Here is a 13,954-nt window from a genome sequence, read left to right as displayed (position 1 = left end):
AGTTCTGAAGGAGTGTTATTTGCACTTCAGACATTCGGGGGGGGGGGGGGGGAGAGGCAGGGAGAAGAAGAGAACTTTAGGATGAGAGGCACTCCAAATTCCACTCAGCCCTTTGATTTGAATGACCATCACCGGTACAACAGGAAGAAACATTCCCAAGATGCCAGGTGACTTTCATTGACTTGATGTCCTCAACACAACTCCAGCACCTTAGTGAAATCTGGAACTGTCTTCAAATGCCCAAAGTATTTCAGGCGGAGACTGGAAACGTTCCTTCACTGAGCAAATCCCCAAGAACATATATATATATATGAAAAATACTCCTTAAGAGACTTTAAAGAGGTTCTCAGGGTTTTTTATATATATATATAATTTGTACACACAGACACCCACCCCTGAACTTTTCAGCTTTCAGATTTTTAGTACTTCTTGCCATTCAAAGAAAACAAATTTTTTTAATTTTAAAACAATCAAAATTATCTGGAACAAACTATTGAAAATTTCATTAATGGAAGAAAGTTAGTTCAAAAGCCTATCCTCTCATGACACTATTACTGACCTTATATTGGATAATGCAAAGTTTGTATAACAGAAGGAACCTTCAGTATGGATATTACAAATGCATCTTTATGCAAAACCACTTTATCACCTGATTTTCTTTTCCCTTCTTCCTTACAACTATGGAAAATCCTGATTCCTAGATACAGTCTCAAGAAAAAAAACTCTTAAAGATGTTAAGGAGTTACTTGCATTTAATCTTTCTGAATACAAGCAGCAGTAATTTACAGTTTGTCAATAAAACTATTTCCTGCCTAAATCCAAACTGTTACAAGACCTAAATCAGACTCATGTTTAGAAAAAGATGCAAGTAAGATGACAAGACTTTCAACAGTAGCAGGGGAAAAATTTTTTTAAAAATTAAAAAATCAAGTCACATACAAGTTACTCTGTCGCTATATTCTTCTAGATATAAATTGAAACATTTCACCCCTCTACTCAACTTGTCCATTACGATCCTGATTTTATCCTAGAACTCTATTATTTAAGTCCCCCACGAGGACACAACAGTGGCACAGGTTACATATCCTAAGGTAAGAATATCTGGGGCAATGCTGGATTCTCATGTAGTACAGCACCCTCAGAACCACACAGCTCTGATCCTCATTTTCTCTGAACACTTGTCCTGGCCCGAGTGTTGCCTGAGCAGCTGGTAACTAGTGAAACTGTGAGGTGGGGTTAGTTTTACATTTGTGTCCTTATTCTATTACCCTACAAAGCTTCCAAGTAATGTCAAAGAATTACTCACACAACAGCATACTGCTCAATTTTAATAAGGACTAAATATAGGCTAGTACTTCAAGCATTTACAGAGCAAGATCTGTTTGAAGTTTCAGTGTTAGAATCTCATGTTTGCACAAAGGCATCTTAAGACAAGGTAAAAAATATACATGCTAAATAATCACATACCTTATGCCTTCATGGCAATGTTTCTGGAAAATCTGGGTAGCATTATTATCTTGCAAAGGTACCGTCTGATTCTTAAGTGTGTACATATATATATACACAGAAAAATAAAAATTCTGCTGAGCATACTTTACACTGCTAGATGTTGGTTTCGACAATTAATTCCTGCTCCAGTACAGTATGCTTTTATCTGCTATACCATTTCTCCAATGGTGCACCACAGGAGTTACAGATTTTTCTTTTTGAAACAGGGCAGACCACAACCATTTAAAGCAGCATGAGAAAATTAAACATCATGGTATCTTAAACCATCAGAAGTACCAGCAGCACTGAAACCAAAACAAATTATCTCTTCCACCATTTGACAGGAATACAGCCTATTAAGATATACTGGTTTTGAAGAGACTAATTGTTGTTGTTGTTCATGTGAAAGGAACCCACACCTGCAACCTTCACATGACCAGATTTTCTAGAATCTTGATTTTACAGTAGATGCATTTCCAACTCCAACGTATAACTGGATCAAGAAATGCAGGGAAAAAAAAGAAAGAAGCAGCATTTCACCAAAAGAGCTTATTCAGCTCTATTTCTCATCACTATTCATAGCTGAAAGATCCCTATGAAGAATGGGCCATAGAATGACTGACTGATTTTGGAAAACTGGATCTGATCTACAGGCTAAAAGCTTATAAGCTGGCACTCAAAATTCTACTGTTACAATTTCCTACAACTCTCTCATACTAAAGAGGTCTCAGGGTGCAATGGTAGTTCCTGAAAAAGTCACCTCACTTAAGTCACTGCAGTGTTTCCTTACCGTTAAGGAAACTTTTGTAAGTGCAGTAGTGTTGGACAAGGTGTTACTTTGGACCAGCATTTCATACTAACGATCCCTCAGAAGAAATTCACTGACCTAACTTGCTTCACACCATCATCTTGCCTAAGCGACATGTGGCACAACACCTTGCTACAGGTTGTGCTTAAACTACGCATGTAGACTGTAACAGCTATCCTGACACACTTTCCAAATTTCTGGTTATAAAAGCCTCTACAAAAATGTTTCTAGTGTCACTGATGTTGCTCAAGACCTTTCATAACAGCAGCACAATGAAAACAAAGAGCTTATACAGAGCAATAAAAGCACTGAAGCTATGGTAAATTGTATCCAGAAATGTATCAAGCTGCAGATAGTAGATGCACACATCAAATAGGAAGGCAGACCCAAAATAACATCTAAGGAAGACTCCAGGACTCCCTGTGCTGTCCTTCTGCTGCAGAACTGGAGCATAAGAACTGAAACAGAGAACTACAATTTCTGTATCCCCTGGCATTATAATACCTGAGGGCCCCTTTATCCTGCACAGGTAAACCACGCGCGGGTAGTGACTGAAACCAGACTACAGCAAACATCCAGCATATTACCTCTATTCAAATTTGCTTGACAGTTGTTCAGTAGCCCCTCAAATATGATTTCGTCTTCCGTGATTTTCAACTAGAATGCTGATCTCACTATGTAACACACACTTTTTTTTATACATTATCTGGGGCAAAACCAGCACTAACAAACAGGCCCTTCCAAACCAACGACCCGAACCTGATGCAATGACAACGTACCTTTAGGCTGTCTCTGATCACTGCTAACTTAATACATTGCAGTGCTACCTGAGGAATTATCAAATATACCCAAGCATTCAAGACGTGAGAAGTGCCCTCAGAAAGCAACCTCCTCCTATAAGGACCTCTTTAGCTGGAGCAAAGTCCAGACACTTTACAGCCAGAGGCAGAGAAAGCAGACCAAGCCTGTGAACAAAGCCTGGTGTGGAACATCCCTGCAGGGCGTCTGAGACAGAAGCTAGAAAAAGAAATATAGGCTGAAGTAAACAAGTTTAGTGCTTGAAAGGGGGAGGAAAGACAGACCACTCCCAAGAAAAGTATATACCATAAATTAAAACCCCCACTTAACAAGCAGGGTTTTTCTTAACTTCAAGTGATCCGAGATGTTAACTCACCTGTAGTAAGAAAAGCGATTTTCTAAGTATATGCAAGTGTCAGGCATTTTACATCACACTAAACCACATGCCACCTCAACATTTGGGCCTCAGCCCGACAGAACTCCAAGTGAAACATCAAGCCAAAGCAACTGAAAAGCAACAGTTTCCCCCAGAGTATACATATGCTACAGAACTCGCCTTAATAAAAAATAATTACTTAATCAAAATTTAATTTTTCATCTATGGCGAGCTGACTATATTAGATACAGCTGTACAAACATCTCTATACTCTAGATGGATGTCTCTGGATACTATACATCAATTTCTAAGCATCTTTGCCTGGATTGCATAAGGCCAAGATCATCAGCAAGGACTCATTGCCATGACTTTCAACTGGTCCATTCACTCCCATGACTGAGGTTCTCAGCACAAACCAAGAAAGCACACAGGCACCAGTCCAGCAGCTTCAATTCAAGTGAATAGACTCTAATTCATCACAAATGTAAAACTAAACACACCTGTCAAAAAAGCTACCACCCATTCAAGTTTTACAGGAAAATAAGAGTATTTTGGAGCTCCTGTTGTATTTGCAAAGACTTCACAGAGCACAGAGATGACAGAAATACTGTCTGACGTTACACACAAACTCTTGCTTCAGATTTTCAGCTTTCTTGAAGAGACAACTGAATTAAGGTCAAGTATGGAAATCAAGTCAAAGGAACAGAGAGAGAGCCTGAATGTAAAGCTTTAGCACAGTAAAGCAGATGTCTACTGTTACAATGCACTACGTCTGGCTGCAGAATACTGCTGCTAAAGAGTAGTTCCCAAATGCCCTTATTTCAGCCACACAATACAAAAAGTGGAAGTCATCTCAGCCTGATGCATTCAGGTAAAATCATCAGTCCTCCACAGGCTCAAAACTACTACAGCACTTCATGAACTCCTTTCTAACAGACCTGCACCCAGCTCTCACCTCCAGTATAAAGGGAAACCTTAAATTCAGAACTATCACCGTACATGTCAGTGTCCTCCTCTTCCATTCACAGAATAAATTAAATATAAGTTGGTGAAAGTATTTTTAGCTAGTAGCCTCTTCAACATCTTGTTTTTCCTATTTCCTACAGTAATTGCTGTGAACTCTACCAGGGAAACAGCTAAAACCTTATTTCCTTTACCTCCTCTTCTTATTGCTGAAAGGAAATAAAAAAATTAAATGAGTTTTAGAAATATAACCTCAAACATGCAAGACAAATAATAGAACACATCATCAATGCACGCCTTCATCTGCAAACACTATAAAGCCATACTTAAAAAGAGCGTCATCATTCACCTCGATCAAGGCCCTGGGAACTTGACACTTCCCCAGTCATACTGTCTGGCAGACTTCCACAGCAGTTCCACAAAATGAAGCATTTTTGAACAAGGAATCCAATCTAGTCTTGCTAGAACCTGCCCAACACCACTTCCTGCTCTCCGGCTTCCTCAAAAAACAAGTTAATTTATTATGGGTATATTCCATGAACTATTCCGCAAAGTTCACCAAAACAGCTACAGTCATCCTCCTTTTTCTGTGGATTCTCACCTTTCCTGTAACAAGCTCAGGGCAACACACATCAAAACATTTCTCCATTGCCAAAGAAGCAACCCTACTTGCTAGGTGAGGAATTGTGGAATCCTGAAATAATTCCGAAACCAGTTACTAATTATTTTATGAAAAGCCCACTAAATTCTTCACAAGATTATCAAGTTGTATCTATCAGTCTGAGTGTTACAGTGAACTGCAAAAACCACCAAATCCCAGAACAGAGACCATCAGTAATTGCCAATCCCAATACAGGAAATCAAAGCAACCTGTCATTGGACATATGAGAGAAATTCACAACATAGCTGAAGCTGTTTAAGCACAACTCACGATTCTTAATCCAGCAAAATAAAGTCACAGGTTTGCCTTCCAGACAGGTTATAAGATTTGCCTAGTATAACAGAGAAGGTTCAAGACAAAACAGTCTCACTGACATCCACTGCTAAACCCTTCATAGGGGAGGGGGGAAGCCCTTGTAGCTCTCCAACTGCTTACTGTTGTTGTGATGATACAAGACACACTGCAGACAGAGATTATGTTGCATGCAAACCCATTTGCACACATTACTTCATTCAGTAGGAAGCCTTACCAGCAAAAACAGAAAAAGGCAGAAAAGACCTCCATACAGAACTGATTCAGCTGTCCTACCTTATGGCTTAATGACAAGTTAACATTATTTGGACAAACTTCAGGTATTTCATAAATGAGAAAACTATTGTTTAGTCTCAAAGGACATAGAGATTTGACTGATAGTTTTCTCTTTCTCAGAAGTTTACTTTTATAGAAACTAAGAATGACCTCAAAGAAGGCTGATGGAGGGAGTAACGAACAATTCAGAAATGCTCTTGGGAAGAAAAAAACTGGGAAAGAGGCATAGGTCCCAAAATAAAAGAAGTATGGGTTCCACTCCCAGTTTTGATATTTTCTGTGGAACAGCAGCCAAATTACCTAATCTCTGTGCTTCAGATCTCTCCCTCCCCACTGCTTCTCCTCCTCCTCCTCTCTGAACATATTGTCTATTTCAGCTGTTCAACTCTTCATGGCTAGAAATGCATCTCAGTAGACATTCAAATCAAACCTAACAAAATTCAGTCTCAATACAATGTTATGTTTGCAAGCCCCAATGAAATACGCCCCAAAAAAGCCTAAATAAAAAAGATGGTTATTACCTATCTAATAATAAACCTCTGGTGGGTAACACACACGATTGAGTTGACGTTTTTTAGTTTGTGCTTTTAAGACAAACAGGAAAATAAGCAAGAAAATAGAAGGAAGTTAGCATTACCTAATATAAGAGACAAATAGATGTGCACTACACGACTATTTAGAGAGTGGACGGGGCGCGGGGTGGGGGATCGATCTAATCTGACCGGAAAGGAGGGAAACGCCGTGTGCCCTGAAGAGCCGCCACCCAGGAACGGGAGTCCCGGTGATTCACGGTCAGAATAAGAAAAATAATCCCGCTGAGGTGTCTATAGACTAAACCGGCAGCCGCTACAGAAAGCGCGCATGTCGGCAAGCCCACCGAAGAGGCACGTAGCTCAGCCCCACGAGACCGAGTCACCCGGAGCGGGGCTCAGTGCCACCGGTACGAGACGTGACCTCCAGGATGGAGCCGCAGCCGCCGTACCCCATCCACCCGCCGCGCCCTTCCCGACGCTTCGCCGAGGGGCGAGCGCCGAGCCCTGCCCACAGCACGGGGGAAGGACGGGGCTTCGGGCAGCCGCAGTCCCCCCGCCTCACCGCCACCGCGCCCCCCGCGCCCCAAGCGGGAGCGCCGAGCCCCCGCCGCTGCCCGGGCGTCCCCCCGCAGGCCCCGCCGCGGCGCCGCCCCCTCCCCCAACCCCGCTCCGCTCCGCCGCCTCCCGCGCCTCACCTGCACCTGCCCGCGGAAGCGGAGCCGCCCCGCCGCTCCCCACGAGAAGCGACAGCAGGAGGACGAGACCGAGCGGGCGCCGGGGTCCGAGGGGCAGCGGGCCGCCCCCCTGCCGCCCGGCGCCCCCGCCGAACCCCCCGCGCTGCTGCATGCCCTCCGCTCCCGGCCCGAGGCTCGGTGCCGAACGAGGGACCAAAGGTTCTCAGCGTCTCCGGCGAGCCCCCGCGGCAGCCGCTGCTCCCCGCCTTCGCGGCGCGGCTGCCCGCGGCATCGGCCCCCGCCGCCCCGCTCCCCTCACAAAACCCCACTAGCCCCTGCGGACGCCACCGCCGCCGCCATCTTCCGGGCTACCTGACCGGGAGGGGGTGGAGCGCTTTGCTGACTGACAGCCCAACGCGCCAATCAGCCCGCGCCTCGCCCTCAGGAGGGGGATCACTGGCTGGGATGGGGCTAATCCTTGATTGACAGCCAGGTCAGCCAGTCACTCCGCGCAGGGCGAAGGCTGCGGCGCGAGAGCGACGGAGCGCGTTTGCCAATCAAGCCGCACTCGGGGAGCCGGCAGGAGGGCGGGGCTACCCTCGGCGTGAAGGCGCGGCTCCCCAGGTCGGGGCGGGAGCAGGAGGCGGGGCTTGGCTGAGCCCGTGCGAAGGACACGTGGGCGTGCAGAACAGCGCCGCCCGCAGGCGGGGCGCCTCACCGCGGCGCGCTCGGGGGCCTCGCCAGGGCCGCGCTTAACGTAGGTGCGGCTGAGGCAGGGCGGCCCTGCGGAGCGAGGGGCCCGTGGCCACAGGAGGGCCGCCCCCACGCTGGGGAGCACAGCCACTGCCTGTGCCCTCGGGTGTTTCAGCCTGGGCCCGGGGACTCCCGCGGGGACTAAGCCAGCGTGGCCGAGCTACCCGCTCGCCAGGCCCTGCTCGGCTGTCCCGCACTGTGCCGGGGACCGACCGCGGAAACCCGAGAGAACCGGTAAAAGGCAGCAGAGCCCCGGCAGCCTGCGGCGGAGCGTCCCCGAGGAGCGGCAGCGGCCCCGCCTCGCCGCGCTCCTTCTCCCACCTCCGGGCTGGGCCCGGGCCGCCCGCACCGCGGCGGGAGTGTGGCGAGGGTCGGCCCAGCACGGCGATGGGCGTCAGCGACCCTCTGCTGCCTGTGCGCTGCCACGGCTGGAAGTGACCTCGTTAAATTAATGTACAAGAAGGATTCTGAAATACAGATTATTCTGGTTCAGGCCGGCAATTTGCTTAATTTAGAGTATGTGAAAACGAGGTGACAGTTTTAAGTAGCATAAATAGAAGTGTTAATCCTAAGGAATCAGGGGCTCTATATAGTGAGGAAACAGGGAAATACCCTACAACTGAAAAAACAGGTTCCCATTTTCCAAATAATTTAGCAAAAAGGCCAATTATGTCAAGATTGTACAGTGATTTTGGGAGCACTGATCGTCCAAAGACACATAGGAGTGCACCGCTGGGACTTCCCAAAGGACAGTTTTGTGCTCAGAGTAGTAGTTGGAACGTGATACCCAGGAAGACGCAACATAAACCTAACCCCCCCTCTGTCCCTGCAATTTTTTTCTGGGCGTTCTCCCACCCTGGGGATGTACTTCAGTCAACCCCCTTGCCTCTTACCAAGCCTGTGCCTACCCCCAGATACCCTCTCTCTGGCTTGAAGACGCTGATTGTATTACCAAATGACCCATATTTTTTTAAATGTTCTAATTAGTTTTTCTTCCAGGGGAAATATTGTACTTGAATAACAATATGGAAGACAATCTTAGTCTTTTTTTGTTTTACTAAACTATTATTAATGCATTATGTTGCTTCTTGTGAATTATTTTTTAAAAGCAATATAAAACAATAAATAGTCCCAAAGTATTTCTTGTCTGACTGTCTAGATTTTATGGACTCACAGAACAGCAAAATGTGGTCCTTTCCCTTTAAAATCAGTGATAAGTAATATGCAATATGTGACACATGATTTTTTAATTGCCATGTACAAACAGCCACCATCTCAATTTAAATAGCTCTGTACTGATGTAAAACTGATGATGGTGACAAGCGTGCAGCCAGGTCTTTCTCTGTGTATACCATAAATATTCAGTGGAAACTTCAAGGTTAGTCCTTTATATATCTTCCCTATATCCTATATAAATCTCCTTCCACTGAGTATGAACATCAGGGCTGGGGCCTCTGGATGTGAACATGTCTCCTAGTTGGCATTACAGTCACACTTTTAAATGATGGTTATTCAAACTACACTGCACTATTGTGGTATAACTACATGGGCAAACCTAGTGGACCTAACACCACCATATCTAGGGTCTGAAGTACTTCTGAGATCCATCACTGACTTTAGGCAAATTCCATATGTAAATGATTTTGAGGTTCATAGCAGCTACAGACATAAAGCTTAGAACTTCAATTATAGCCTATCAGTAGGTTTACAATGCAAGGGTGTTCTCATTTCAATAGTGAAAACAATTCACTGCGTTTTAAACAGAGCACACAGCTTTATTTCCCAACCCACCCTATCATAATTGAATGTTAGGTTTTTGATGTAATTTTCTGATAAAAAATCATGTTGCAATATCATCGGGGAAGTTATGGCAGCATACCATTAAAAGGACTTGTCAGAGCATTATTCTGTAATGATGGTACACTTAAGGTTAGCTGTGAATTAGTCACTGGTAGAAGCTAAATAACCAAACCTTCCAATCCTTTGTTCTCCGTGTTAGTCACAGTTGCTCCCTATCTTCTAAAACACCACGAACATCACAAAAAAAACCGAAGATGCAAAGCCTAATCTCCTATCTGCCATCATCAGGAATGTTCCCATTCACCCACTGACATTTCTGCAGTTAAACATTTGTAGTAACTACATGAGACTAATGGGATGAGCAACCTAATAGCAACTAGTCCAAAAGGTACTTAAAAATATATATTTACTTAAACAAAACTCTTCCTGTACACAAAATGGGATGTATTACCACATATCACAGCCTCGTGTTTCTTGATTATGTGCTGTTATCGTTGCCAAATTACTGAAGCTGCTGTTCTGTGTGGGAGGTGTTAAAACCTTTTTTTAGAGACAGATAATTGGATCAACTAAAGGATGTTGATGGTTTTATTTTCAGTCGGTTTTCTTCAATATTTTTGATAACATTATTGGTGCAGAAGGAATATTGTCTAGCAGAGTGAGCAAGTTGCCAGAGGGGTTGAAAGGTCTTCAACGTGACTGTGGATAAAGCCCCAAAAGATTCACACTTTGCTTACTACAAAACAGAGTATCACTGTGCATCGGGAACATAGCTGATGAAAGAACCAAGGTGTTTATTCCAGGTTACTGTTTTAAGCATAAAGATCTGTTTCCATATATATGAATGCTGAGACACACATCCCGCTCTGCCTTCTCCCGAAAGAATGTCTCATCCTTTCATATTTAACCTTCTCTTTCCCTGTCAGTGGTGTCTTTTTATACTTAATGAAGTGATTTGCTTCTCCCTGTGATAGAGACAAAATAAATATCACTGATTTTCACCTCCACTTTCAGTCATAAGTGATCTAATCGTGTTTTTATATAACTGGAGGCATCTTCCTCAGTTCCAATACTACAGCATCCAAAATTATTTTTCATAGCTCCCAAGGAAAATTGCCTAAAGAAAACTGGGTATAAAACAATCAGTAAAGGACATTTGCTTATTTGAGTCAAATGTTTTCCCCTTACTGTCACTCGAAAATGGGCTTAGAACAGAATTCTCTGATTTCTTCCCACAAATGCTTAAGCTTGCACATGGAGAAACAAAACTCTGAAAAATATGGCTGGGCATATTTTGAATCACTGGTAGAAAATTCAGTTTGTACTAATTTTAAAATGTGTTAAATAAAGATCCAGCAGCTCTTGTTAATCCATTCCTTGTAAATCCATTAAGGAATTGCATTCTTCTTGGGAAGTATTTCATATGTGGATTTGCATCTGCCACTAAAGTCCTGGAAAATTTAGTACAAATTTCATTTCTGTTGACTCAGGAATAGCTACTGTATTTTGATGGGTCTGATCTAGAAGGGCACTACCTACTTTGGCTTCAAACAGGTGTACTTTGAAGAGGTTTTAACATTAAGATATGAAGATGGATCATAATTGTAAGTGTATCTTACTCAATTCATCTAAATTTATTTACTTTATTAAATCAAATTCATTTCACCTTAGTCCACTAAACCATCCTATGGAACCAATGGAGTTAATAATATGAATGAATTTTTGTGAAAGAGCATTTAAGTACTTTCTCAAAAAAGCACAAGAAGTGCCAACATCAGTGTAAATTTCTCCTCGACGGGATTCCATCCTGGCTTACAAGAAATAGAGTCATGAGTGGGCAAATTTCTTTCCCCACATATTACTCTCTGACGATGTTGCCAGCTAAAATGCCAATTCATGCCAATTTTGAAACTGGTTTTTATGCCACTGACAACTGTCTAATGCTGGACTAAAAGATCTATCTGTGGTGATAGATCTGTATCTTGAAGCTTCCTATAGAACCTTTCACCAATATTTTAAGAGAGAAATGATGTGTGTCTATTCTCTCCACCAGTATAGGAGACATAATAAATTAATTTCCTTTAACACAAAAGGAAATGCAAAATGATGACATCTGTGTAAAGAAGCTGTTGTAAAACTTTCATAGCTACATTAGAAGTTCCTTGCCACCCTCTCCTATTTCCTTTTAGCCAACACTAAACTGTGTACTCTATTAAATTTTGCTCCAGCTGCAGCAACACAGTACTGAATACAGTGAGAAACCATTTAGCCAAATGAGTGTTTAAAGCAGTACTGGTCTAAATATACATTATATGTGTGTCAAGGGAAAAAAAACCCAACCAAACCAGAAAGAGTATTCTCAGAAACAGACCGAGTAAGATGCAATAGATCAAATGATGAGGGTGCAATTCAGCCTTTCATCGTGCAACACTTTCATTAAGGCAATAGTTGTGGAAGCTGCTCAGCAACTCTTAAAAACTTGTCCCATCTGAGATTACTCAAATAAGCAAGTGTTGCTGCTAAAGGCTTCATGTGTTTTTACACTGTAGTTGTAATATGACAAGAACAGCACTCCTGCACAGGAATAGTTCAGTAACATTTCAGCCTAAGTGCAAGGGTTTAGTAGCACTACCTACAAGTTACAGAACCAGTGCCTCTTTGAAAACAAACAATCTACAGGCTGCAGTGAACAGTCCTGTAATTAGCCATGTTAAATAAGTATCTCACTGGTGTAATCTCTGTTCACACAAGCTTGCCGAAAAAGCGTTACCTCTTTCTTGACTTCTAGATCAGCAGGAATCTCTTCATCACAAATCCTTTCAATAAAGGAAGGCAAACATTTGAGCAGAAGTTCTAATACTAAAGTATTCTAATTCTAAAGTAGTTCTAATACTAAATTTTGATAAATATTATACATTACTACTTGAATGTGTCACCTGTTGAAAAATTGTTTTGAGTCCTTTCAAACAGGGTATTCTTGATCAACCTGCCTATTAATGTAATACTTTCCATTTCTATACCACTTTATACCTAACTTGATAAGAAAGAATTAAGAAAAACCGTCATACAAGTACTAGTTCTCATTAACATTGAGAAAGCAGAAGCTCAGGGAAGATTAAAGAACAATATTTTTTTACATATGTAGGCACTCACCTCTCAAGTATCTTTAATAACCTGATCCCAAGTAACTGATCCAAAATTAAACCAAAAATTATCTTAAGACTACTTGCATTCCCCTTCAACAGTCTCTCATTGGCTCCCACACTTAGTTTTAGTGAAAGCATAAGCAAAGACTTCAGGCTAAGGACCACTCTGTGTGGGGGAAGATTATCCCAATTTCGAAAAAAAAAATGTGATACTGACAAAAGGAATTTTTGAAAGAAGCACTTGGATCTAGAGCCCAGACCCAGAAGGGGATAAGTAAAACAGAGCAAGCAAGCTGCTAACATACAGAAAACAGGTGTTCTGGATGCTTTCAGCTGAAGTGCACACTTGGAAGAAAACCACAAGGATTCAAGATTTAGAGGAAGGCAAAGCTGATTGAAGCACTGTAAGGGAAGAAAGGATCTACCTTGTACTGAAATGCTGATGCTTTGCAATTCCACTTATTGTTCTTCTATGAATGAATTTTGCCTTCCAAAGCACTGAAATTTCAACATGACCAATTAGGCAGAAAAGAGTCAAGGTGAATCAAGACAAATTAAGCAGTATCAGGAAGAATCTTGGCAACTGAGCAATGAGCACAGACCAATATATCCAGCACATGTACACTGGAAGACATATTTTTTTTTACTTTCATTTATTTTTAAATAGGTATGGGTTCAAAAGACCAAATTCAGAACAAGAACCATTTATCAAAGGCAGTAATCAGACAGAAATTTCTGTACTATGGTAATCAGAACAGAAGGAGGTATAAAATACCTCAGTGAAAATTTCTTACAGAGAAAGCAATGAAAACCAATGAGCAAAGTTTATTCCACAGAGAAGGAACAACTCACTAGAAACAAATTGCAGATGCATTTTAAAAAACCTTGGCACTATTAAGGACAGTATCTTATTTTAAAAGTTTACTTATTAATTTTAACTGGTTACTTACAATAAACACACAGACCTGAAATATGTAGCCTATTTTCCTTATCCTTGCAGTCTGAGAGTCTAAAGATCATCCAAGAATTAAAGACCTCCTATCTTCCAGAATCCCTTCCTCATCTTTTTAATAAAACTATTTCAACAGAAACTGGTTGACAAAATTATTTAAAGGTTTGGAGTCTTACAGGTGAATTTGCTTTGCAAGCAGGATTATAAAATAGAGACAGACAAAAAGATAGTGACAATTTAAGCAAGGATCATACTTACTGCAACTGTTTTTTCATCTCCAAAGTAACAACTTAATGAGCTCAACTGGCTGTGTAGAATATTATTTTCCCCTCCTTGTTACAGTATCATAGGAGTATCGCATGTCCTTTAATTCTGCACTATATTGTTTTGGCCATATCCTACAAGGAAGTAGGG

The 13,954-nt window shown here is 42.2% G+C and overlaps 1 protein-coding gene across 2 annotated transcripts in view; it reads right to left on the bottom strand.

The window, feature by feature from the left end:
• Window positions 1-7,220, bottom strand: part of LMTK2 (lemur tyrosine kinase 2) — a 42,357-nt gene extending 35,137 nt beyond the window's left edge. For both annotated transcript variants that reach the window (XR_005827479.1, XM_040591360.1), the window contains exon 1: window positions 6,911-7,220. Coding sequence is in view for 1 of the 2 variants with exons in the window: in XM_040591360.1 (XP_040447294.1) it covers window positions 6,911-7,061 (151 nt within the window). In the remaining variant the exon portion in view is untranslated. The remainder of the gene's footprint in view (window positions 1-6,910) is intronic.
• Window positions 7,221-13,954: the final 6,734 nt, after the last annotated feature.

The sequence above is a fragment of the Falco naumanni genome, chromosome 4 (assembly GCF_017639655.2).
Source record: "Falco naumanni isolate bFalNau1 chromosome 4, bFalNau1.pat, whole genome shotgun sequence".
Taxonomy (NCBI): Eukaryota; Metazoa; Chordata; class Aves; order Falconiformes; family Falconidae; genus Falco; species Falco naumanni.
This window is presented reverse-complemented; position numbering and strand designations above follow the sequence as displayed.